The 24,011-nt window shown below is 57.9% G+C and overlaps 9 protein-coding genes across 9 annotated transcripts; 3 read left to right on the top strand and 6 right to left on the bottom strand.

The window, feature by feature from the left end:
- Window positions 1–768: 768 nt before the first annotated feature.
- On the bottom strand, window positions 769–2,866 carry BXZ73DRAFT_80729 (uncharacterized protein; the record flags this gene model as incomplete). The annotated part of the gene is made up of 7 exons (XM_048023334.1): window positions 769–1,184; window positions 1,317–1,802; window positions 1,838–1,929; window positions 2,125–2,264; window positions 2,322–2,573; window positions 2,641–2,784; window positions 2,846–2,866. 7 exons carry the CDS (start codon window positions 2,864–2,866, stop codon window positions 769–771), a joined length of 1,551 nt encoding a protein of 516 aa, XP_047873725.1.
- Window positions 2,867–3,580: 714 nt separating this feature from the next.
- BXZ73DRAFT_105408 (uncharacterized protein) lies at window positions 3,581–4,684 on the bottom strand (the record flags this gene model as incomplete). The annotated part of the gene is made up of 2 exons (XM_048016238.1): window positions 3,581–4,422; window positions 4,525–4,684. The coding sequence occupies 2 exons, from the start codon at window positions 4,682–4,684 to the stop codon at window positions 3,581–3,583; spliced, it is 1,002 nt and encodes a 333-aa protein (XP_047873724.1).
- Window positions 4,685–7,174: 2,490 nt separating this feature from the next.
- On the bottom strand, window positions 7,175–8,387 carry BXZ73DRAFT_53250 (nuclear mRNA splicing protein; the record flags this gene model as incomplete). The annotated part of the gene is made up of 6 exons (XM_048020966.1): window positions 7,175–7,315; window positions 7,372–7,595; window positions 7,648–7,805; window positions 7,867–7,903; window positions 7,964–8,118; window positions 8,170–8,387. The coding sequence occupies 6 exons, from the start codon at window positions 8,385–8,387 to the stop codon at window positions 7,175–7,177; spliced, it is 933 nt and encodes a 310-aa protein (XP_047873723.1).
- A 126-nt stretch (window positions 8,388–8,513) lies between these two features.
- Window positions 8,514–9,595, top strand: BXZ73DRAFT_92312 (haloacid dehalogenase; the record flags this gene model as incomplete). The annotated part of the gene is made up of 7 exons (XM_048026323.1): window positions 8,514–8,643; window positions 8,701–8,749; window positions 8,806–8,863; window positions 8,922–9,024; window positions 9,083–9,177; window positions 9,233–9,297; window positions 9,355–9,595. The coding sequence occupies 7 exons, from the start codon at window positions 8,514–8,516 to the stop codon at window positions 9,593–9,595; spliced, it is 741 nt and encodes a 246-aa protein (XP_047873722.1).
- A 348-nt stretch (window positions 9,596–9,943) lies between these two features.
- On the bottom strand, window positions 9,944–11,196 carry BXZ73DRAFT_92311 (GroES-like protein; the record flags this gene model as incomplete). Its single annotated transcript, XM_048026322.1, has 4 exons — window positions 9,944–10,063; window positions 10,127–10,723; window positions 10,784–10,862; window positions 10,919–11,196. The coding sequence occupies 4 exons, from the start codon at window positions 11,194–11,196 to the stop codon at window positions 9,944–9,946; spliced, it is 1,074 nt and encodes a 357-aa protein (XP_047873721.1).
- A 740-nt stretch (window positions 11,197–11,936) lies between these two features.
- On the bottom strand, window positions 11,937–14,215 carry BXZ73DRAFT_80724 (uncharacterized protein; the record flags this gene model as incomplete). The annotated part of the gene is made up of 17 exons (XM_048023333.1): window positions 11,937–12,089; window positions 12,203–12,407; window positions 12,470–12,494; window positions 12,548–12,605; window positions 12,659–12,747; window positions 12,806–12,852; window positions 12,946–13,007; window positions 13,075–13,126; window positions 13,180–13,216; window positions 13,254–13,265; window positions 13,328–13,352; window positions 13,410–13,471; window positions 13,534–13,559; window positions 13,717–13,726; window positions 13,782–13,815; window positions 13,889–14,021; window positions 14,079–14,215. The coding sequence occupies 17 exons, from the start codon at window positions 14,213–14,215 to the stop codon at window positions 11,937–11,939; spliced, it is 1,167 nt and encodes a 388-aa protein (XP_047873720.1).
- Window positions 14,216–15,589: 1,374 nt separating this feature from the next.
- On the top strand, window positions 15,590–17,391 carry BXZ73DRAFT_53172 (uncharacterized protein; the record flags this gene model as incomplete). The annotated part of the gene is made up of 3 exons (XM_048020956.1): window positions 15,590–15,814; window positions 15,880–16,057; window positions 16,109–17,391. 3 exons carry the CDS (start codon window positions 15,590–15,592, stop codon window positions 17,389–17,391), a joined length of 1,686 nt encoding a protein of 561 aa, XP_047873719.1.
- Window positions 17,392–20,506: 3,115 nt separating this feature from the next.
- BXZ73DRAFT_53171 (ABC1-domain-containing protein) lies at window positions 20,507–22,942 on the top strand (the record flags this gene model as incomplete). Its single annotated transcript, XM_048020955.1, has 9 exons — window positions 20,507–20,816; window positions 20,879–21,019; window positions 21,074–21,110; window positions 21,176–21,459; window positions 21,513–21,668; window positions 21,725–21,910; window positions 22,033–22,535; window positions 22,592–22,734; window positions 22,792–22,942. 9 exons carry the CDS (start codon window positions 20,507–20,509, stop codon window positions 22,940–22,942), a joined length of 1,911 nt encoding a protein of 636 aa, XP_047873718.1.
- A 91-nt stretch (window positions 22,943–23,033) lies between these two features.
- Window positions 23,034–23,799, bottom strand: BXZ73DRAFT_105402 (transcriptional Coactivator p15-domain-containing protein; the record flags this gene model as incomplete). The annotated part of the gene is made up of 5 exons (XM_048016237.1): window positions 23,034–23,096; window positions 23,156–23,244; window positions 23,303–23,459; window positions 23,519–23,614; window positions 23,668–23,799. The coding sequence occupies 5 exons, from the start codon at window positions 23,797–23,799 to the stop codon at window positions 23,034–23,036; spliced, it is 537 nt and encodes a 178-aa protein (XP_047873717.1).
- Between the last annotated feature and the right edge of the window lie 212 nt (window positions 23,800–24,011).

Below are 24,011 nucleotides of genomic sequence, written 5' to 3'. Positions count from 1 at the left end.
CATGCATGGTCCACATTCGCGGAAGGCATGTTCACCATTACTGAGGTGAGGACGTGCTGGAGTAAAACGGAAACTTACCTAGGACACTATGGACACTCAACGTCAACGCTTGAGTCGCCACGAAGGTCTTCGTTAATCTTATATGCCGCGCTGGCTCCCGGAAACCTCGGTGGTGTTCACGTCAGCTTCTACAATCTTAGGTCCAGCATTGATATATAAGCATAACTCACCCGATGTTGTACGCAGCCATAGGGGAAACCCCCGAACGGAGCCACTCCTCCTACTGCCTTTCCAATACCTCGGACGTAAATTGTAGCGTGTACTCCAAAATCCGTTGCCTTCGAGGACCCGGGGGCCGGCTCAGCACCCGTCGCCTAATTTTGACAGGAAGGCCTTGCCTGGGATGGGGATTGGGTGGAGCAGGTACGGCGGTAACTGCTGTGGAGGTCGAAAGCGAGGATAAGGACGCCGGTGATGGGATTGGCGGGGTTGCAGGTTGCAAGTGGTGTAGTGGAGGAGGCAGACTTCGAACTCTGGAGACGAGTCCGAGCACGGCGACGCCGCGACACCGTGTTGCCATGCTGATGTAAGCACTTCCCCACCTGGGCGCTTTCACTCGGTCGTCGAGCAACGAGTCCATCATTCAGAAGATGGTGAATTTGCTAGACAACAACGGTGAAGGGAAAATCACCACCAGAATCACCAATCACTAACTCCTCACCATGTTTGATAGTGATCCAGAAAACTGACCATTCATAACGGTGAAAATCACCCTCCTGCGGGCGCACAGTGAGACGCCTTGCTTCGCTTCGCGGGAGGAGCGGTATCACCGGTCGGCGGCGCCTTCCGAACTAAAGATGCCTTACTGCTTGCCGCGGAGGCTGCCGCAGGCTGCGCTCGTGGTCCGTTGGTCGGCACTGGCTTCTGCACACCGAGGGCCGGTGTCCTAGTGGTATTCGTGTTCGAGTCCATAGACTTCGACGGCCCAGACGTGGGCGTGCTTGCAGGAGCAGGGTCGCCCCGCATGAGGGTGGTGATCCTGAGGTAGTCCTCTCCGAGAGTAGCTTTCAATTGCGTCGATTCGGCGCTGATCTGGGCCAGGATCCTCGTGCCTTGCTGTTGCTTCGCCTTCCACTCCTCGTGCTGAACCAACAGCGGCCCTTTGCTCACCTGTCCAAAAGATGCTGTGTCAGAAAACGAAGCAAAAAAAGCACGTGGGATGGGACGTACTTGGAAACTTTGCGGTTTCGAACGGACACCCACCCCAACTGCCAGCTCCCGCGCGTACATTGAAACATATCCGCCAACGTGCTTACAGTTCGGTGCGCCGATGCGCTCCAACCGCATTGAGCTTTGGTTTGCGTTCTGCGACGCAAGGAAACGTCGCACGGTGCTACAGTGCGCACATGTACACGTCCAGCGCGCGAGCGCGGCAATCTGTGGTGCAGGGTCGCGTGGACGAGGGCCGAGCACGGTTTGTGCATAATGGAGCGCGGAGGCGCGGAAGAGCGCGGCGTACGGGGGTGCGGAGGGCGACAGCTTGTATTTGCAGAGAAGCTCGTGAACTTCGGGAATCAACGGCGCCAGAGTGCGTTCGACGTAGTTTTCGGTAAGTTTCGTCGTCGGTGTGGGTTGGGTGAGGCGCTGGATTATGTGGGCTCCGGCGTCGGGGTAAGTGTGTGTGAGGCAGAATTCGAGGGCGACGAGGAAGGCTTTGGTCGACTGTGTCGAAAGGTAGGACGAGTAGTGAGGGTGCTCTGTTGACACGAGCTCTAGGTGCTGGACCACTTCTTGAGCAGGCGCTGTTGCAATTCTCCAAAGGCGTCCGCGGTCAAACCGTCACGATCCACCTTGCGAGGACCCAGTTGCAATAGGAACCCTTCCAGTTGCGATGGAGCCAACTCGAGTCCTTCCAGCCCTGGGAGAACGCTGGTGGGACATTAGCGCGAGTCCAAAATGCACGGGAAGCAGACCTACGAGCTGTAAAGGATTTCTGGTTTGCCGCTTAGAGCCACGGTCTTGACTACACGGCCCACGTCCTCCGCTTTGAAACGACATGCGGAAGGAAGCTGTGAGAGGAGAGTGCATCAGTCCTAATATCGCGAGAGTTTGCATGCCACTCACTGAGAGCCCTTTTCGTACAACAACAGCTTGTACAGTTCGCATCGAGGTCTACTCGCATGAAAGTTGACTCCCAGGGTCTCACATATGTTACGAACTAGTGTGTCCATGAACGGCTTCCAGGCTGCACTGCGAAAGTGGATCTGTTGCATCGGAACACAGTTCAGACGCCGAATGTTCGTTATAATGGACAGACGTACCTTGGACCCGTCTATCTCCCATGTGTCCCGCACCGTCTTGTCCACAATGGTCTTGTCGGCCTTGCCGAACGGGGCTTGCGCAGCATGCTCCTTGATTGCGAGGGCGTCCCGTACGCCGAGGGGTAGCCCGACGCTCCCGAAACCGTTTATGGATAGGAGTGGGTTGGGAAACTCCCGCTCTGCCCACGATTTATGGAAGGAGAACGAGCCTGAGAAGTCAAGCTCGTTTTCGATGATGTTCTGGAGGTCGCCCTAAACATATGCGGAGTCGGCGTCCCGAGCTTGCGGTTGTCGAGAGACCGCATCAACGGTGACGTACCCGGATGTCCTTCGACGGGTTCTTCACCTTCTTGTCCTCAGCGTTGATCCCACCATCCTCGTCATCCATGGTAAGGTCTCCAAAGCAGACGAGGATCTCTTCTTCTTGTGCGACGGCCGCGACCGTGGTTGCCGCCTCTTTGGCCTGGTGCAACGGATGATCCTCAATCAACGCGCGGCGTGGTGAAGAAGCGCAAGATACTTACAGAGTGGCTAGCGCGGGGCATCTTCAATGCTGAGAGCCAATCGATCTGGGAGAGTGGGGGAAGAGAGGGAGAAAAGCCGTCTGCCGCAGCGATTGGGAGGACGCGCTATGAGGTGTGATGATTGCTCACATGACCGTGACTGCTCGCGTTGTCGTCACGCATCATGCGACTCGGCCGGCCCGGCGCCGCCTACTGCAGGACTTGGCTCTCCAGGACACCCACCGGGGGCATTTCCCGATGAGACAAGCCGTTTCCTTGATGTCTCATATAGAATGCCTCGCGGATGCGCCATCTGGACTCATTTTGAATGTCTCTCCTCGTATCATGGGAAGCTCGAGCTCTGATTGGCTAGCAATCAATGATACAAGGATGTCCCTCAAGATGAGTTTGTGCGGTACATCAATGGGACAATCTATATGAACAAAGCATGAAGCTGCGTGTTTCATCTGGCAATGCCCCCGGTGACCGGATTGCGCGCGGGTTCGCCCACACCACCTCGGTCCTCTGGACTGAACACTTCTGGGCGTCCGCCGTCGAAGATTCCCGCTTCGTTTGCAGCAAATTTGGCAGTGGCAGGTCTGTCAAGTTGCCCTCCGCTTTCGAGACGGGTGTCACAAACGTGGTAGGAAAGAAGTCGTGATAGAATACAGAACGCGCACACGAGCGACAGGTATACACTCCGCCACACTGGCGGCCAAGAATACAAGCAACAACCCGTGCCCCCACCTAGCACTCCTACCCCAGCCTCGACAACGCCCCAGAAACCGTCCCCGCCTCGCCGCCGCTCCCTCTCCCGCTCCGCCGGTCCCCCGCGCCGGCGTGCAGGTCGCTGTAAGGCGGCGGCATGACCCACGCGCGCGTCGGCGCCCCGCGCGCGTACGGCGGCACTTCCGGCACGTCCTCGTCCTCGTCCTCGCCCGGGCGGCCGCCCGCGAGGCGCACGCCCCCGTCGACGGAGTATGCCGTCCGCCCGGACGCGTTCGTCTCCAGCGAGAGCGAGCGGCCGAGGTCGTCCCCCGCTCCCGCGCGGAAAGAAGGGGGCACCGCGCTCGGGGCGTGCGTGTGGGCCTGGCGTGAGGTGGTGGTGGGGCGTGCGGGGCGGTCTCCGCCTGGGTGGACGTGTCGCGTTTTCTCAGATGTGAGGGGCGGCGCGTGTGCGGGTGCGGGCGCGGGCGAGGACGGCTCGTGGACGGTCGCGCGCGCGGAGGCGAGCGAGAGGGACGTGGAGGGTTGGCGCGTGAGCGCGAGGTGCGCCCACGCCGCCGCCGCGCGCCTGGACAACGGGGACGGGTGCGCGAGCGTCGCGGGAGGCGAGGGCAACAGCGGGGCGGTGGGTGTTGACGGGATGCTGGACGTCGCGGACGACCAGACGAAGTTGATAGGGCTCGCGATGTCTTCCGCTTCCGCGAGAGGAGGCGCGGCGGCGGAAGGGTCTGAAGAAGATCCGCCGTGCAACGTGCCCGAGGTCGAGGTGAGGCCCGTGCACGCCACGGTTTCCACAATGCTGGAAGGTGTGGAAGGCGGGGAGGTCGCACGAGCGCCGTCTGATGTCCGAGACTGCACGGCGCGGAATCCTTCTGCAAGAAGGAGACAAAGGGAAGAAGGGGGCGGGAGAGAGAATGATGGTCGTGTGCATTGATCAGCCGCACGTCCCCCGCGGGCAAAAGAAGAAAACGCACCTTCGCTCCCGGGCGAGCGCGCGCGTGGGCGTTTGCGCTGCCAGAGGAAGAGCGCGACCGCGATGATCACGAGCAGAAGCACACCGGCCGCGACGCCTGCGATTACGCCTGTGTTGGAATGGACGCCGGCCTCGGATTGGACGACCCCCGGGGTGGCCATGGAGGAGTCGGAGAGCGTATTGGTGCTCAACGTTACTGTCGATAGAGACGTGCCAGGGGAACCATTCACAAGCGCTGTGGGTCCTTGAGACGAGGAGGAAGAGTCGGATTGCGAAAAGGAAGAGAGTGTGCTGGTAGATAGGGTGACGCTGTCGGAGGTACTCGTTGACCTTTGCTGCTGGGTCGACCAATGAGACGGGGAGGACGACGAACCCTCGGTTGTGACGAGAATTGAAGATACGGCCCGGATAGTCGTGGTTGGAGGATCCGTGGATGACTTGGCGCTCGTTGGGTTCAAATGAACATGAGTAAGTGTAGTCACTCTTGCCTGGTCAGAGGTTGGCGTTGCGCCGTTGGTGGGAGTCTCATACTGAGTGCCGTCCCAGAGCACGGGCACGGTCTCGGAGACAACCACAGTCGTAACAACGACTCTACGCGAGTGAAGCCGTGGGTCTCGACGTGCATAGTGATAGGACGGAGAAGGGGAAGCTTGTGCAGGTCACTGTCTGCGACAACGTATACCACTGCAGTGGTCTCACCTTGTCGTTGAAAGCACCCAGAAGCAATTCCTTCGCGAGCTTGGGGGGTGTTGCAACCATGAATACTATCGCGATCCACTATTGACAACGAAAGTGACCCGTCCTGTGGACTCTCGTCTCCCACTCCAAAAGATGGCGTGTCGCTGGAGGGGGCACGGTCTTGACGAATGAAGCTGAGGTCCCCCGTGCTCTGAGCTGGTGCTGCATCGCATCGATGAGGAGCGGAGGGTTCGCGGGAACTACGTGAAAGATACGTTAGACCCCCACCTGCCCCCCGGGAAAACACGAAGCTACTGACCTCGCGTGAGAAAAAGAACATGAAAGGAGCGACGGCATAGAAAAGAGCGTGGGGGTCAAGGGAGAACGCGGCTTCGAGCGGCACCCAAGTGCGCGCGGACAGGATAGACGATAGGGAGAGCAGTGAGGCAGACGTTCCCGCCGATGGACAGACTGGCAAAGCTGGATCACAGACAACATCAATGACAGGCGCGCGGGAAGAGATGCACAGAATGGGATACATACGTACGAGTTTGTGTCCGAATCAGCGCTGTTGGAGCGGCAGATACATAAGAGTCTCAGTTTGGGCTAGCCTTGTGGGCAAAGCGATGATGCCTTCTTGTGGTCGAACATTGATGGGGGCCTGAGGGCAAGGCAAGTGAAAGCAGTCGGCTAGGCTCATCTCAACAGCGCCCATGAGGGAGCGGGTATATGCGGGAAGGATCATGGATGGGTGCTGTGCGCAGGAAAGAGGTGGCGGTGGGCCAAAATAGTGACGGCGAAGACGCCGGAACAGTCCATGGCGAAATGTCCTATAGATCTAGAAGCATGGCGGCGGCATCACAACCCGTCGCACAGCCCACCCGCCAGTCAAACACCTCCATCTTCTTCGAATTGATACTGCATGACGCTTGAACGATGAACTCGTTGAATTGGTACTGTTATCTGCTTCCGCGAGATAATTTTCCGAGCTGCATGTGCCGCTCGCGGTCTCGCACAGACCCGCGCTGCCTTCGGGGACTAGTCGTTGACGGATGAATAGCACAAAGCGCTGGATCCCCGCCGGAGGACGTGTTCGCTCCAACAATAGTGGCGAGAGGGGAAGTCGAGGACATGCTGGAGATGCTGGAAGAGGCTTGAGTGCTAATAGTATACATTGTTGTACTTGTTCGGGAAAGTTCATCGTGTTCGTCCATATCGCGGGGAGGTTGCAGATGACGCCAAACTCTGAGCGATGGGACATGGGGAGGAGCCGAGATGGAAGCAGAGGAGCCAGACATCTTCGAAGTGGAGGGAGACGATGCGGAAGAGGAGGAGGAAGAGGAAGAAACCGATGTTGACGTCTTGTCCGCATCAGCCCAATTGAAGTTGACTACTACGTTGATCGTGATATCTGCAGGCCACGTTGCGGTACTGACGCATCGTATTCGCGGTCGCCCTGCTCCCTCGTGTTGGGCGGTTCTAATCACGAGAGGATCTTTTAGTAGACAGGGGGGGATCTAATGTTCCTATCTCAATGCAGATGCTAGGGAGGTCATGACGAAACACCCACAATCGTGCGACAGGAATACCGCACTGAACTGGAAGCATGAGCTCACTGATAGTTGTAACCACAGGAACCCGTCCGCATCCTTGACCGTACCCGATATGAAGACAGGCACTCATGGTACGAGAACTGTGGTCACAGAACGGACAGTGACTGGAAGCGCGTGAAGAGATCACCCATACGAACACATTACAGGAATTTACAAAGATCAGCTTGTATGCAGCGAACGATTAGGGAGGCGTGCTAACTGCGAATGGTGCGCTTACGCGTGGCACTCTGCCCTCTCAGAAGTCACTAGTCACGTCCAGGTCGTACTTGAGCACCCTTGGTCCGGCGTCGGGATATCACATAACGTATATGTGGAGAGAGATACGGATAACACGGCACAGGACGGCTTTACACCCGGTAGCTATGACGCACTTCGCCACACCTTAACCGTCCCGTCCGCGCTTGCCGTGACGAGTTCTCCCACCTCGACTGGATGATGCTCGACCCACGTTATCACCTTCTTGTGTACCTGAGGAGGAGGGTTGGGCTGCAGTGGTGAAGCCTGCGGGGGATGAATTTGAGCCGCCGTCACAGGAGCATATACGGAGGAAGACGCACGTCCACCAAGTCCCATGCCCACACAGCGCCCCCTTCGTCTCCACAGATCACCGTCGCCTCCCCATGCCCAAAGCAGGACCGGATGCGGTATGACTCGCTCGCATGGCCCTTGAAGTCGTTCAACATCTTGCCCGTAGACATGTCCATCAGACGGACATGGCCGTCGATGGTCGTCACTAGATACGTTTGGCTGTCTTGTGAGGGAACCACGGACGTGACGGGCTCTGACGTCGCGTATGAGATGCGGATACAGGGTAGAAAATTATCTGTACGCACGGCCTATGAAGTCGGTCCGTAGCTCTCCCATTCGCAGGTCGTACGCGCGAACGTGCCCGTCCACAGAGCCGGTCAGGATGTAGTGATGCCCGACGTGTAGGGTCTGGACGGTGTCGCGCGCATCTTCGAGCGTTTGGATGGCCTGTCGGTTTTGAGACCTAGCACGGAGCGATGAGCCACAGTCACCTCGAGGCGCACAAATCCAGCGCAGACACGCACTTGAGGTCCCATAGCTTGACGGTTGAGTCGTACGAGCCTTCAAGTGCCTGAGCATTTCAGGCCTTTCCCGCATGCGCAGGAAGCAAGCAGGACTCACCGCTAGCCAGCACGCTCGCGTCCTCATTGAATTCGACTGCATATATCTTGCCCATATGACCCGGTATCCTTCGTATCGTCTGCCCCGTCATGACGTCCCAGAGGAACACCTGCCTGTCCCCCCCAGACGACGCGAAACGGCTGTTATCATGTGCACTGGGAGCGCCGTAAGTGGTGTAGCACGCAGCGAGATAGTCAAGTACGCACACCGTGATAGAGAGGATCTCGTAGCCGTGGGCAGAATACGACTTGATCTCCGTGCCCGCGTCTGGGTTCCACAGCCGGACGGTGCGATCTTGCCCGCCAGAAAGCACGTACTTGGCGCTCCCTTTAGCGTACCGTGCGACGTTAACGGGCCCTTTGTGACTGGAGAGCGTTTTGTGAAGGATGCGGGGTGTGGTTGGGGGACCGCGAGAGGGGGCCATGGTGGATCTGAGGCAAGTTGCCACCGCGCTTGCAGCTCCGGAATTCTCTTTCCCAGCGCATCCCTCCCTTACTCAGCCCTCTCATGGACTATCCAACGCCTCCGCAGGTCTGCTGTTGCGCTCACTATGCCCGTAGTAGGCGGTCCTCTCGACGGTGCTGAGGCGTTCGTCTTCGATGTCTTTGGCACCGTGATCGACTGGCACAGCAACATCGTGGAAGCCCTCAAGTCAGCGGCTCCTGGCGGAAGTACGGAGGGTACATATCCACCGTCCTAAACCGCATATATGTGTGCGTCTTAACTGTCCACGGCAGACTGGAGCGCGTTCGCCCATGAGTGGCGCAACGCTTACTTCGCTCAAGCGTGAGCTTCGGTGCGCTCACCGCGCGCACGGGGTCTCCTCTGAACGCCTCCTGCAGTCGCCGCATCGCAGATGGAGGAGAGGGCAATTCCAGCATGGACGTGATCCACGCGCAGGTGCGTGCTCCCATCCCGAATACCTTGCGCACCTTCCTCATATCAGTGCTTGCCTCAGACACTGGCCGCCCTGCTAGAAGCCCCTCGCTTCAAACACCTCAGCGACTCCTGGAATCAAGAGCAGCGACACCGCCTGGTTATGTCTTGGCACCAAGCCAAAGGTCAGTCAGTGACGCTGACGCTGAATGCCGCACACTCTCTGACCTGCGTTCTGCTTAGGTTGGCCGGATTCGTCTGCCGGGATCTGTGCTCTCAAAGAGCATGCGATGGCGGTGGCGCTGTCCAACGGGAACATGCGGTTTCTCATCGAGCTGGTAGGTATCATACACTCCCGTCTGCGTGTTGGTGCCTACGAAGCGACACGCACAGGCGAAGAACGCCGACCTCGCATGGGACGCCATCTTTTCCGTCAACCTCTTCGGGACCTGCAAGCCGTGAGCTGTCCCTTCTTTGTATGTAGAGCACCGACTGACATCCCGCTGTCCACGCAGGGACCCGAAGGTATATCAAGGCGCAATCTATCACCTCGAAGTGCCCGCAGAGAAGTGCGTCATGGTTGCCGCGCACTTGTGGGACCCCCGCGTGGCCGCGAAGGAGGGCATGAAGACTGTCTACATCCCCCGCGCGACCGACGACCTTGAGGAAGACAAGGACAATATCAAGAGTAAGGATGAAGGTGGAGAAGTGGACCTAGTTATCCACTCGCTGGAGGAGCTGGCTGGGCTGTTCTAGCTTTCGGCGAGCGATCCTGAACTCTCTGAAGTGTACCAACAGAATCACATGTACTATCCACAGGTGACAAATGGAGTCGGGTAATGAGCCACGTTCCTCGTTGTCATAACCTCTACAGTGGACGGACAATGGGTTTCACTTCGATTCCGCAGGGGTGCGAAAGACCTGGCATATCGGCCTCAGTTGACGAGAGGACGAGGAAGGGAAAGCTTGAAGGGAAGAGGTGGGAAAGAGAAGATAATGTTCATGTCTCGCTTGTGACTTCACCGGAGGAAGACAGTCTTTCAATTTAATTCTACAGCATATAGTCGTACAAAGGGAGCCGTGTGTTATCTAAGCCCTGTGTCTTCACGGCATTTCTTGCGGGTGCGCGATGAGCTTCACGGCGCTGACCTTGTTCTCCTCCATGCGCTTCAATCCGTCCTGGATGCCCGCCAGACCCTTAGGAAGCACTTCTACGCTGTTAGGCTGCAGCAGTCACACACGTCAGCTCTCCGTGAACGCGCAGTGGGCGTGGAATGAACAACCCACCTTGATATCGCCCTTCTCGAGCCAGCCACTCAGCTGCGCAAAGATCTCCGCGCCGACGGCGTTGTGGAACGGCACGTTCACGTTCCCCTGCGTCATCACGACCGTCTTCCCCTCGGCGGCCTTCGTGTCCTCCTCGCTCATCGGCACCGCGTTCACGATCACGAGCTTGCCCTCGGGCGCGAGCGCGCGGACGGCGACCGCCTGCGTGTCCGCGTACGTGATCGCGTCGTACGCGAACAAGAGCGGCTTCCCGCCGAGCGCGCCCTTGATCGCGGCGACGAGGGCGTCGACGGAGAGCGAGCGGTCGAGGACGTGCGTCGCCCCGAGCGAGGTGAGCAGCGAGGTGTTGCGCGGGGACGCGGTCGTGATGATCGGGCTGTGGCCTGCGAGCTTGGCGGCTTGGATGGCGTACTGGCCGACCGAGGACGCGCCGCCGAGGATGAGCGCGGGGGTGCCGGCGGAGGCGGAGGGGCCCGTCGCCCAGAAGGGGGGGAGGTTGAGCGAGTTCGTGGACGCAGGAGAGTACAGGCCAAGAAGGACGGTCATGAGGCCGAGCGGGAGGGACGCGGCTTGGTCCAGGGAGATGTTCGCTGGAATCTGAGCGCCAGGACTCATCTGTCAGACCAAGAACGGGGATCATGAGGAGGCGGTACGCACCTTGGCTGCGAAGGCGGGGTTGACAATCGCGTACTGCTGGAAGGTAGCCTTGTCCGGAGCGAACCAACCTTGGAAGACGCTGGTAGCGAGACTATAAGCATTTCTGAGAAGCTGGAGTCGCGGAAGAGCACGTACATCTTGTCGCCTTTGGATAGGGTGGTGACGCCGGAGCCGACAGCCTCGACGACGCCCGCTCCGTCCGTGCCGAGGGGGAGGGGGAAGATGCCCATCATTTTGGCGAATTCAGGGGAGCTCGTGAGCTTCCAATCGATGGGGTTGAGTGCGGCGGCCTCGACGCGGACGAGGACCTCGCCGTCACCCGGTGTAGGCACCGGCCTTTCGGCGATGGCGAACTTGCCCTGAGGAGGAACCTCAGTGAAGTGGAAAGCCTTCTGGGTGGTGGGTGTAGACATGGTTAGGTAGTAGGGGGTGTACTGTCGGGTTGTAATGGCAGAGCTGGGAGGATGGCGCATTTATACACCGTCGGCCTCCGCTGACGAAGGCGGAGTGTGGACTCTGAGCTGGTCATCTCTCCGCCATCGGGATACTCTGGAGAAGCAAAAAAGGGGCGTCTACCGTCTGGAAAGCGTAGGCGGAGGAGGTGGTTTGAGTGAGAGAGATTTATAAGCCATCTATACAGAGCGTTTCGCGACAAGATCGGCGAACAAACGGGCGGCTGTCGCCCGTGGGAGCGCGCGGTGATTGGCCAAGGCAAAGCCCGACGCCGGGGGACGCCCGGCGCCTCGACGACTGCTACCGCCGAACCGCTGACTATTTACTACCAGGCGGGCATGATCCGCACAGTCCTACGCTCTCTGAAAGCCTCTCTAAAGCCTCTGGGGAGTATCAGCCCTCGCGGTGGAATTATTGCGTGCCCGTTCAACCTCACAACCATTAATCAGCGGAAGAGCTGAATACGACGATGCACTACTACAAATATCGGTCAAGACTGTGGTTTGACTGGCATTCCGGATACATCCCGCTGTACATGGTCAGCACACATACAGGTATAATCGGTACATCCTTCTTGGAAGCACCGTTTTCAGGGTCCTGAGCTCCCATTTCTGGATTCCGTGTTAGTCCTCGAAGCCCCCCGTATCTACGATCCCGTCGCATGAGGGACAACAGAAAGAAACCGGGCGCGACGCCCCGTTCACTGTGAACCGATCTCCGTACGGGACCCGTCCGAAGCCAGAGTCCTCCGCTCATGCACGGCCTCGACGTGGCGACCACGAGACGCGTCGCCGATCGTCCACGCGTCTCGATTACAGTCAGGGTCGCTCACGGACGCCCCGACGGCCACGTCCTGCACCGCGCAAGGGAGAGGGGGGAGGGGAAAAGGGGCAGAAATGAAAGGAATGCAGAACGGTCAGCGAACGCCGCCCAAAGCACCCAGGCGCGCGCGCCGGGCGCACTCACCTTGCAGCGGGCGCCAGGGCCGACGAGGGCGAACTCGGGGGTGTCGCCCTCCGAGGCGCTGCCCGCGTGCTTGACCGAGGCGAGCTCGTACGTCGTCGGGGACGCGAAGTGGATGTTGCAAGTCGGGTGAGAGAGGGTGTCGTCGGTAAGCACGTCGGAGCCTGGTTCGTTGATCCGCCTCGAGAGGTCCCGGCGGGAGTTGAGCCTAAGACAAGGACGCAAATCAGTGGAGGCAGCGGCAGCAGAAAGAGGCCCGCTGGTGCGCACGAGGCGAGAAGAGAGAGGAAGTACACTGTAGCGGAGGTCAGTGCGTAGCGCCATTGGACCGCGAAGTGGGGGACGCACGAGGGCCCATTTGCATGAAGAAGGGGATGTAGATATTCATTCCGGGTCGGCATATAAACTGAGACCGGTGTATTAGGGCGTGATGGTGGGACGCCAAGTAGTTGTACGCACCATAATGATTCCAATAGTGTCGCACATGCTGGAAGAGAGGTTAGTATTGGTCCAGGAAGGTTGTTGCTGGACGCACGCAGGTATCATAGCTGACGCGCAAGTGTGATAAGCTTACGAACATCTATGAGGGGCTGAGAAGGGACATACCGGCCTCGATGGTGTAGGAAATTAAAATAGTGATGGTGGAGTCCGTGCTACGATTGGTGCGTTCAGCCAAGTTCTACTGCCTAGACCTTCAAAGTCTGCACCTGGTGATGCCCGTGCGCGACCTATGAAGCCACGCGCACAACATGGCGGTGAAGAAGAAATCCGAGATGAAGCCGCACGAGAACGACGCGATGCTGAGCGACTGTGTATTAGCGAGACAGTCAGCACTTCAAGTGTGATTATGTACTCCAATGGACAGATGAACATACAGCGATAGTCGAGGTGACGTTGGTGGAGCCGGTCTTGGAGCCCGAAACGAGGCTGGTGTCGTCTTAACATGCAGGATTGTTGAAATACCCAGGACGGGAGCTTACTGGGAAAGGATCATCATGGCTAGAAGAGCCCTGTTGACTAGGATAAAATGTATCACATGGAATCTTCTACTCACTGACGTTGGTCCCTATACGGTGCAAAAAGTATGTGAGCCTTGAATCAGAGACCCGACGCAGGGCAGTCACTCACATAAGGCGGAGATAGTGACGATGAACTACATAGGGATTGAGGCCGATCCGAATATCATCGATACTCGCCACAGAACGCTCACCGTGATGGCCAATCCAGTGAAAGAAAGCCAGCGTGCATAGCCCCTTCCTACATTCATAGAGACTGTCGAGTCGTCGTGGGTGAGTGTCACGGAGGGAGGGATAATAAAAATCTCGAAGGCGCACATTTCCAAAGCCTCCGTATGAAGACTCTGGGGACGAAATGAGTATGAGGTTGTTAATGGAAAGCGAAGAGATTGTATTTACAGTCGCACGAGGAACACAACAATCGTGTTAAATATGGGTGCGAACTAGACGTCTGCAATGTTGGCCAAGTAGCTGAGAGTCTCGAACGATCCTGGTGCTTACGTCGATATCCCTGAAGGACGGGTATTAGACGTACTCAAGCATTGCAGCCGGAGGAAACGACGTACCAAGGAACCGCGAGGCCGAGTGTGTTGAAGTTGACTTGGATGAGGAAATAGATCTCATGAATCATAATGGGCAAGTTGAAGAAAAGTAGCAAGGTACATAGGCCAACCTGGTGGTGCACGAAATGAGAGTGTAATTCGTGAACGTGTCGAAATGCTATTACCAGTCCCTTCAACCATCGATCGCCCGAAGAATTGCGCAAGTAATACGCTCTCACGGAGGAGATCACGAGACCATAAAGCCTGGTTAAATGGAAGCGATCAGCAAGTTCATCAACATAGAGCGCGTGGAAAACTTACACTCCTGCAATCAGGATACCAGCGAGGAACGATACGACACTTGCGTGACGAGCACGTTCATCGCCAACCTGGGGGCCGCGCGGGAGAAGCAGGGCTTCGTGCGTGCCGGTGAGGGAGGCACGCGATGGGGTGTACATCGCGTCCACGTTTGTTTAAAGGAGAAAGCCAGAGATGAGCAGACAAAGCGGGGGATGGGACGGCGGGTGCTGGGACTCCACATCGAATCGAAAATAGCACTGTATTTGTACGTCGCGCCGTAGAAACGATCAGCTAGCAAGCCATGACCCATCTATCGTGGCAGATAGGTTGTTTTTGAGAGCCCGTGACGCACCTCGCTGCATCGGGGCTCGGATTTGGTTGCCCAGACTCTCGGCCACGTTGCCCCTGTTTGCGTCAGTCCGAGCCTTCGGTCAGATCGTGCTGCCATACATGATAATCCTACATGGAAATAGCTCCAGGCGCGATCCGGAGCTTTAGACAGAGAAAACGCACCCTTGCTGCAGGCGACGAAAAGATCGTCCCCGACGTACTCCTGCGCCATACGTCCAGCTAGAAAACGAAGAGTGCTGTGCCACTGAGGCTGCGCCCCAAAATCTGGATCGAGTCGAAGAATAGGGACCGCGATGGTTCGCCGCTATGGGCTAGGGGAGACTAGGTCGCCGGCGCCGCCGGCTCGCAAAGTTTTAGCCAACCGGTTCCCGCCTCCTGTCGCTCGTGTGCTTCTCCAGGGGTGCCCCAACCGCCCCCGAGTAAGACGCGGTCAGGCTACAATCTCCAATGCGAGACTAAATTTGCGTCGCAATAATTGTGTTCGTTGAAAGCGTTGATGTCTGGTACTTGAGCCTACCAAACGCTCCTGTCGTTGCCGAGCCGCTCCGGACTCGGCGATCCCAACGCGTGGGACCCGATTCAACGGTCCAGTGGCCGCCCCCTAACGACTTCACATGCGCATGATTGTACTTGAGAAGTCGAGCCCAGGCTGAAGTCGATCGACGTGAACGAGACCGACGGTGGGCGCCTGGAGGGGAACTTTAGCAAGGAAAAGTAGCTAGTGACGCAACACGACGTGGCGATCGAGTTCTGTGTCGGAATTGCCCCCGTTCACGCGCGAAGGGTGAAGTCGATATTTGACGCGTTTCTTCCGCCGCTATGTGGATTGAGATGGACAAGACGACAACAGTACTGCTGTTAACGGGAAGACGAAAGAGGCGTAGCATCCTCAATGAGTAAATTGGGATAATACGATGAACTCAGCTGCGCGTCACTTACTGCTGCCAAATCTTCTTGTGTGCATCTTGCGCATACATGGCGGACAGGGCAGTCATAAAAGGGAGACTTCGAATGCATGCCAAGAAGTAAACCTGAACCTAGCGCGGGCGCCGTGGCACTTCGACTGAGCGCTTTGCCGCCACTCCAGCCGCGGGCGTTTGTTGCATCATCGCCGGAACTGTAGCATTGAATTCTACGCAGGCGGCTTATATATATCTCTCCCTCTCCACCACCCACTCACCATGTCAAAGCGTGCGCTGTCTCCGGCGCCGCTGCCTCCTGCGAAGCGATCGCACGACCTCACAGCCCAACGACATCCGCTCAGTGACCATCGGCCGCATTCGACTTTTGACACTCTCCTCTTCGACGAGATCATCCTCGTCATCTTCTCCTACCTCTCGTCCTCGGACCTCTGCGCTATCCAACGGACGAACAGAAACTGGTCGCGCCTTTCTCTCGACAACCAGGTACATCTCGGAAATCCTTGATGGTCTCTGTGGGCAGCGAACATTGAGCTTCCTCGACCGTCCAGCTGTGGAAGTCCCTGTACATCCGCGAGTATGGCCGAATGCGCCTTCGTGGAGTGAGAGGATTTATTGGAAGGGAAGACGGCCGAGAGATGAGGCCTCTTCCGGGGAGAGCCAAGGCCGATTCGGAGAGTTTAAAGGATTGGAAGTGGATGTTCAGGATCAGCTCAAATTGGCGGACAGGTGTCTCTCTTCCCCTCTTCACTCGTTTCATGCGGCTCAGACGTAACCCAGGCCGCTGCTCTGTTGAGCATCTCGACGTGGATGAAGATGAAGGCATCCCGACCCATACGAGCGACCTCAATGAGACCAGTTTGCTTTTGACCGGAAATGTCACTATCGCCGCTGCTTCCACTCTCAGCGAGACTCCGAGGATCGTCCTTTCTTCCCCTGTACACATTCATCACACCCTCCCGTGTCCATCCCAGCGGCCGAACGGTCCAGTGCGCATCACATCCCTTGTTCTGGACCAGTCACCACCAGAAGGGCACACGGGCCGATTCATCGCCTTCTTATCGTCGGGCGAGTTCGCACTCTTCAGCTTCGACCACCAGAGTCCGTCGCAGTCCCGCCGCGTCTTTACATACATCCCCTCGAACCCGGGCCCGCGCACAACCTCGATCATACAGGCGGTCTACCACCACCCCTTCCTCGTCACCCTTTCCCGCTCCTTCCACCTTTCCATCTATGAGCTGTCGATGAACAGCGTCACCCACCAGCAGACACTCTCCTCATACACCTCCTACCCACCAAGCTCCCTCGTGCTCTCCGTCCCCACCCCGAACACTTACAAGGTCGTCCTCGCCTACGCCGTGCCCGTCTACCCGGCGCACTGGTCTGTCGGCGCAACAGAGCTCATCTTCCCCTCTTCCGGCCCAGACAGGATGCGGGTCACGAGCACGCGCACGACGCGCGCCGTCGACGTCCCACAGGGCTGGCTCGACGAGCACCGCCTGCGCACCATGCGCGAGCAGTGGGGCCGCAAGGTCGCGCGCGTCGCGGACCTGCAGACCGACGGCAAGTGGGTCGTCCTCGCCCCGGGGCAGCATCTCCCCGGGGTGGAGGCCACGCCTCTCGTGCTGTCGAATGGCGCGACGGGGCAGGAGGACTCTAGTGCGTCTGCGGTGACCTTGCACTCGGCGTCGGGCCTGCAGCTGTACCGCCTCCACCTCCCGGCTTCGGGCTCGACGTCCGCGGCGCCCAAGATCACGTTCGTGCGCACGCTGCATGGACAGACGGGGCCCGTGTGCGGGCTCGCGCTCGCTGACGGCCGGTGCGTGAGCCTCGGGGTGAACGGCAGTGTGTGGGTGTGGGACCTCGAGGGCGGGACGGGGACCGAGGTCGGCGCGGGGATCGCGGATGTCGGGCCGGACGAGGAGGACGGGGCGAGGGCGGCGGTGTGGGAGGGCGTGCGCGCGCGGTTGCTGCAGGGGACGCGGGGCGCGGTGCTGTTTGATGATCGACGGATCGTGAGCGCGGGGGCGGGCGGGGTGCAGGTGCGTCGGTTCGATATATGAAGGCGCTGCTCTATTGTTATTGGTTCTATTTGGATGGGGTGTACAGTGTGTATCTACGGCTCAATGCAACTCTGGATGTTTTTTGCTTGGTTTCATTTGGTGGTATGCCCACTTGAACAGGAAGAGTGCAGATCTTCCAGCACAGAGCGCTGCACTACACAAGCCGTTCGTCCTTCAGATCCACAGTCACTTGTCCCTCCTCGTGGAACCTGGAACCCGTGACGTAGGCCGGCTCCTCATTTCACCATCGCCCCACCGTCGAAGTAGTGCACAGCACTTGCACACTGGTGCACAGGACTTGGCTCCAACGCTCAACGCTCAAATGTGATGGCAAGTGTGCCGTATAAGTACCGAGGTCCGCATGCGCACCGGTATGTCTTCTCTCCGGCGACATCTCTTTCCTGGACGTAGAAAGATCGACACCTGTGGGAGAACAGAGGGATACAGATGGAGGGGATCACGATGGGCCCCAATGTGGAGAGCGCGCATACACGCCGTTCAATACTCAGTACTCAGTGGGCGTGCAGATCATCTTGGGCGCGGTGTGCAGTGAATGCAATCAGCTTCGCTGTCGGCGCACACACATGGTGGTTGTATGACACGTGGGTCGGTAGACGGAGGACGCTTTGCTCTGCACTCTGTGGTCAAGACGAGGTCATCCTGGCCCGACCTTCAGCAGTACTTGCGGACCCCGGGCGCGAAAGCCGCGAAAGTCGATCAGTTGTGTAGATAAGATTCCGAGTTGTGTCGGAAGAGATAAGCGCCAGCAGTGCACCTTTCCCCGATGCTGTCAATGCCGTGCCGTTCTCACTCGGACCACCCCAAGGCCAATCACGATGCCGCATCATCGAATCCACAGCAACTCCATTGTCAGCTGTAGCGCGCATGTGGGTAGCTCTTCTGGCTCCTCCAGAAGCTGATGCTGGTGGACAGGCACTGTCCGTGCATGCAGGCGAACGGCGCAATGCACAGCTGTGGTTGGCTCCACGGCTGGGGCTCTCGGTACCCGCACTCTCCCCGTTTGCGCTAGTTTTTCCGCCAAGTATATAAACCGCCTCGTGCCCATCGCCGACCCTCGACGGGCCCGAACTCTCCCCTGCATCTCACCTCCGAGTCCAAGCCATGGCCAGCGTAGGATTCATTCCCCTCGACAAAGCGTACCTCACCGCCATCTGGCTCGAGACCCTCTTCTACGGTGCGCGTGTTCACTCCATCCGGGGTTTTGAAGTGCTGACGTTCCCGCTTCTCTCCCCACAGGGATCAACATATGTCTGTTCAGTGCATATATCTACATTCTCCGCTTCCGTCACACACGCAAAATCTCACCCATCATCTTCTGGGTCGCCGTGCTGATGTTCTGCTTCTCGACCACCCACGTCTCGCTCGGTTTCTACCGCCTCATCCGCGGTTTCATCGACCTAAGAGACGAAGTGGGGGGCCCTGGGGCGTACTTCGCCGACGTCTCCACCCCTCCAAACGTTGCCAAGGTCACAATCCACTCCATCAACTCTATTCTCGGCGATAGCATTGTCGTAAGTCCCTCTGTGCCGGTCCATGGCGGATCTCTCTCTGACAGTGCATTCACCAGGTGTGGAGGTGCTGGCACGTATGGGGCGGCAACTGGAAGGTGTGTGTCGTGCCCGCGCTCATGATTGTGGCCTCTGCAGGTCGGTGTTGCTGGCTCTCGTGATCATTTCGTCAACGTGCCTGCTGACGCGCGCGCCCTAGTCTGTGGATTCGCTCAAGCGATCATCTTCGCGGAAGCGAAGAGCATACATAGTGCCTTCGCAAACGTAAGCCCTTTGCCTTGCATCCATCAGCGTTCTCACTGGCCCGCCGCGCCTGCAGATCCTTCAGCGCTGGAATGGCTCAGTGTTCGGGCTCTCGCTGGCGACGAACGTCACGGTTACGACCCTCGTTGCTGCCCGGGTCTGGTTCATGACCCGCGAGACGGGGGACAACCCGATGACGGGCCGATTCCGGTACACCCGTGTGCTGCTGCTCATCATCGAGTCCGCGATGGTGTACTCCGCAGCGCTAGTAGTTGAGATCACGCTTACTTCATCGGCAGCAACGCGTTCTACATTGTGTATGATCCCATCGCCAGCTGACTGTGAGTACTCCCTAGGCATCGTCATGATGTAACGCTGACATACGCGCTTTCAGGGCATCGTCCCCACGATCATCATCGTGCTCTCCACGCTCGGTATCACCTCCTCTGATTTCGACTCTCGCCTACCGAGCCGACGTTCTCGCGGCGGCATGACCACAGCCTCTCCGCGATGCGTTTCGAGGGGGAGGCCAGGACACGACGATCTCGTCTATGCCCGCGCTCAGTGGGGGCAACACCACGTCTGGTTTCTCATCATATCCGGGCACGGACGACTCGGCGTTGGACCTCAGGAAGGGTGGGGAGATCAAGTTCGCGCCGAATGTGGATGTGCGGGTATAATGCCGTGTGTTCTGCATTGTGTACGTTGTATATGCATACTTGCTTTCATATGTATTGTTATTAGTTTCCAAGATCCATCCGCAATTTGAAGATTGCTGTCTCGCAGACGTGCAGGTTGAATAGACCAAGCCTATCACATGCGATGCATCCCTAAAATGATAGATATGAGGTATTTGGATGGCAACGCGATGCAAATGTTCCGTAGGGGACCCCGTCCGTCTGTCCGTCCGCCAGACAGGCCTCCCGGCTTACCGGGATCTCCTTCGGCCGAGAATCGTTGGAAGGCGCAGAAATGGTCTGTGGGATTGCACACACATGATACCTGCTGAAATAACTCACCCAATCGGTTCTTAACAGGGTGCCGAGGTTCTACACAGGACCCCCTTGGACCCCTTCTTAACAGGTCGGTATAATACATGTTATAAACAGGTTATAAACCGTGTGAACTACCTCCGGTTCTACACTTCACACTAGTACGGGTGCCAGGAATACATGCACAAGCGCCGGGCGTTGAGTACGAACGGGCCGGCTCCCTCCGGCCCCGCCGACGGGACTGACGCACCTCTCGCCTCCTTCTCTCTTCCTACTACATCCACTCCCGCCAGCCCGCTCGTCGGCTCTGGCCCTATGACTCGCTTCACACGCACCTAAGCCAACTCTTACATGTTCTCATCACGCTGGTGCAGCGCACTTCGTCTCCGCCAACACACTCGCATCCCGCGCACCCCGTCTCGACACGTCCCACATTCACCAAGAGCCGGCCATCATGAAAAGTACCGTAATTACTCCTCGGAGGCGTCTTCATCAACCCCCACACCATCTATACCGCAACTCCGGAAGCTGAAGAACCCATGGCTGGTAGTGGTGCCTACGTCGATGCTCATCCTCGGCGGCGCGGGCGTGCTCGCGTACAACTACAACCAGCCGTTTCGGCACACAGCGCTCGCGGTGGTGCGATGTTCGAGGATTGCAGGTGCGCCTTCGCTCTCATTTGGGGAGCGCGTCAGGCGGAGGATGATGGTCTTTCTGGCGCAGAGGCCGCCGTGCTTGGTGCGGTCGACTACAAAATGACGTTCGTGAAGACGTATCCGTCAGAAGAAGGCCGCGCGGTCGCGGTGTCGGAATGTCATACGCGGAGTGCGCAGAGGGTCTTGAGGGCGCTGCTAGCGAATGGAGGTGCGCATATACCCACCTTGTTCCCCGGGTCAATGTCTTCATGAACGAGCGCAGGCATATTCATCAAGCTCGGACAGCATATGGCATCCATGTGAGTTTCTTCTTGGTGTCCTTTCAGCTTCGCCCTTTTTTGACAGACTCTGTTCTTGGCCAAAGAGCAGTCCTTCCCCGTGAATGGACCTCGACCATGCGGCCTCTCCAAGACCAGTGCGAACCGACGCCCTATGCTGCACTGGACGAGATGTTCACACATGACATCGGCGTGCCCATCCACGAATACTTTGCGGAGTTCGACGAACGGCCAATTGGAGTCGCGAGCCTGGCACAAGTGCATGTCGGACGACTACGTGGCTCTGGGGAGCGCGTCGCGGTCAAGATGCAGCACCCGCACCTCGAAGAATTCTGCGAGATCGACATGGAGATGGTTGAGGTGTCGCTAGGTATGTCGTCTATGACTCCTGCGTCGCGCGCCGAGGGCAGAATTCGGTCGCAGGGTGGATCAAGCACATATTCCCGGACTTTGAGTTCACGTGGCTGGGCGAGGAGATGCGCGAGAACCTGCCGAAGGAGATGGACTTTGTGCACGAGAAGCTGAACGCGGAGCGCGCGGTCGCGGACTTTGAGAACGTCCGCACTTCCATGCACATTCGTGAGTGGTTTTACCCCGTTCGTGCAATACAGCACACAGCTTACGCTTCGCCTCAGCTAAGGTCATAGAGGCGCAGAAACGTATTCTCGTGATGGAGTACATCCAGGGCGGGCGAGTCGATGACCTCGTTTACCTGTCGGAGAACAACATCGACCGGAACAAGGTCGCTCTTGAGCTCGCGCGCATCTTCTCCCAAATGGTGCACATCAACGGGTGGTTCCATGCCGTGAGTCCCCAACCTTGTTTCTGCCCTTCGCCAAGACTGACCAACTTTCCATCAGGACCCGCACCCAGGTACATATGCTCTAGCGCATGTAGCGCGGCCGATGTCCTCCCTACGTAGTCGCTGACGACCGTCTCTCAGGGAATCTTCTCATCCGGCCTGCACCGCCGGGGTCCGGGTCCCCATACAACTTCGAGATCGTCCTCCTCGACCACGGCCTTTACTTTGACCTCGACCCCGCGCTGCGCATCAACTACAGCAAGTGGTGGCTTGCACTCATCGCGTCCGCGTCGCCCGAAACCCTCGCGGATCGGCGCAAGTACGCGATGCTGGTGGGCAACATCGACGAAGAGCTCTACGCCGTGTTCGAGGCCGCGATCACCGGTCGTGCAGCGCTGGAGGGCGCATTTGGCGACGACGACGACAGCGAAGGGTCGTTCAGGCGTGGAGGGAGCATAGTCGACCTCTCGGCGCAGACGGAAGAGGAGATGGAGGCGATCCGGAACGCGGTCGTGCAGCGCGAGGGGCTGCTGATGTCGGTGTTCGACGTGCTGAGGAGGGTACCACGGAGGGTGCTGATGGTGCTGAAGCTGAACGACTTGACGAGGAGCTTGGACCGAGCATTGGCGACGACGCATTCCAATGTATGTGGACACGTCAAGGGTCAGAGAGATGGGCAGAGGCTGATAATTGGGCGCAGATTCGGATATTCCTCATCACGGCGAAGTACTGCACGTTTGCCGTGTGGGTAGATGAGAGCCAGCGACTAGTCTCAGAGATCAAGCACAAGGGTCTGTCGGCGATGTCCCTCGGCTTGTTATGGGATTATTTCTGGGTGTGGTGGTGCGTTTCGTTCTCTCATACGCTCATCTCCGTACTAATTCGTGTTGCTTCATGTAGGCGGTACGAGAGGATGTATCGTTCTATCGAGTTCGCAGAGTGGATGATAGACACGGGGGCGCGGCTTGTTACCGCGAAAGCCTGGATGCGCGGTCTGTTCACGGTTGGGGGCTTGCAAGGTGCGCACCAGGCTGCTGCTGGACTCGCATAATATATCGCAGCAGTCATATTAGACTATCTTCTATTGTACATGCACGGTCCATAGATACATGAGTCAATATAGACCAGTTAAACATCCACGTTCATTTGTTGAGCTTGGCAAAGAACGCATCGATAGCGGCCGCTCCCTTCTTGAGGGTCTCCCACTAGAAACACGCGATGTGGTCAAGGTTAAGGAAGGTGTGCTGCGGTAGGGCACGCGCACCTGCTCTCGGTTTATAGAGATGCCTTTCTTGCCGGGTTTCAAGTCATCTTCGTCCCCATAGTACTCCCGAATGTCTAGGAACTTTCCGCCTAGGATAGAAGTGCAATGTGGGATAGATAGCGCGTGAAAACGGGCAAACGGGCGTACCTTTGAAGGTTGTGACCGTCGCCCTCCGTTTCTTGCTCAGTTCGATATAGCGTTCTCCGGTCGCAGTCACGCCTGTTTTGACGTCGCCGGTGTCCATATCATCCTCTATGGCTGATTTCGCGGGGGCGGTACGCTTGGGCTTCTTGGGCCCTTTAGTCTTGGCCAACAACCGTCATTGTCTGTGTGCACGCGATCACTTGTACATGGGACACATACCTCAGACGGTGGCGGGAGCTTCTTCTTTGGTTTTTTAATTCCTTGTTGTGCCTTCGCCCTTATGGGCTCCTCTTCGCTCTCACTGTCTTCCTCAGGCTGCAAGACGGGAAGTTGTGGTGATGAGTGGAGAACTAGAATGGTATATGTACCTCCGCACGTCTTGCGGCCTTTTTTCCGCTGGACCTTCCGAGAGGCTTGTCAGGAGAGCTGGATGGGCCGCGTGGCGCCACGTAACCCTCGTCGTCGCTCGATGACTCTGGCAGTTCCTTGCGCTTGGTCATAGTGGGATTCAAGAGGACGAAACGCGTGGAAGTGGCTGAGTGCGGACGCGACGCGACGCGTCGAGCAGAGCGTGTTTCCAGGGAGCGCCCAATCTCAGGGGCCATGTTCTAGTTGTGGGAAGAATTCCGTGGTAGCCGTGCGAAAGTCGTCATACTTGGGCCGGCGCTCGACAACCTCCGCGTAAGCCTTTGCGATCCTCCCGCGCTTTCTG

The sequence above is a fragment of the Epithele typhae genome, assembly GCF_022376455.1.
Source record: "Epithele typhae strain CBS 203.58 chromosome Unknown BXZ73scaffold_65, whole genome shotgun sequence".
NCBI classification, from domain to species: domain Eukaryota; kingdom Fungi; phylum Basidiomycota; class Agaricomycetes; order Polyporales; family Epitheliaceae; genus Epithele; species Epithele typhae.
The sequence above is the reverse complement of the archived record's forward strand: the minus strand, read 5'-3'. Positions and strand labels throughout refer to the sequence as shown.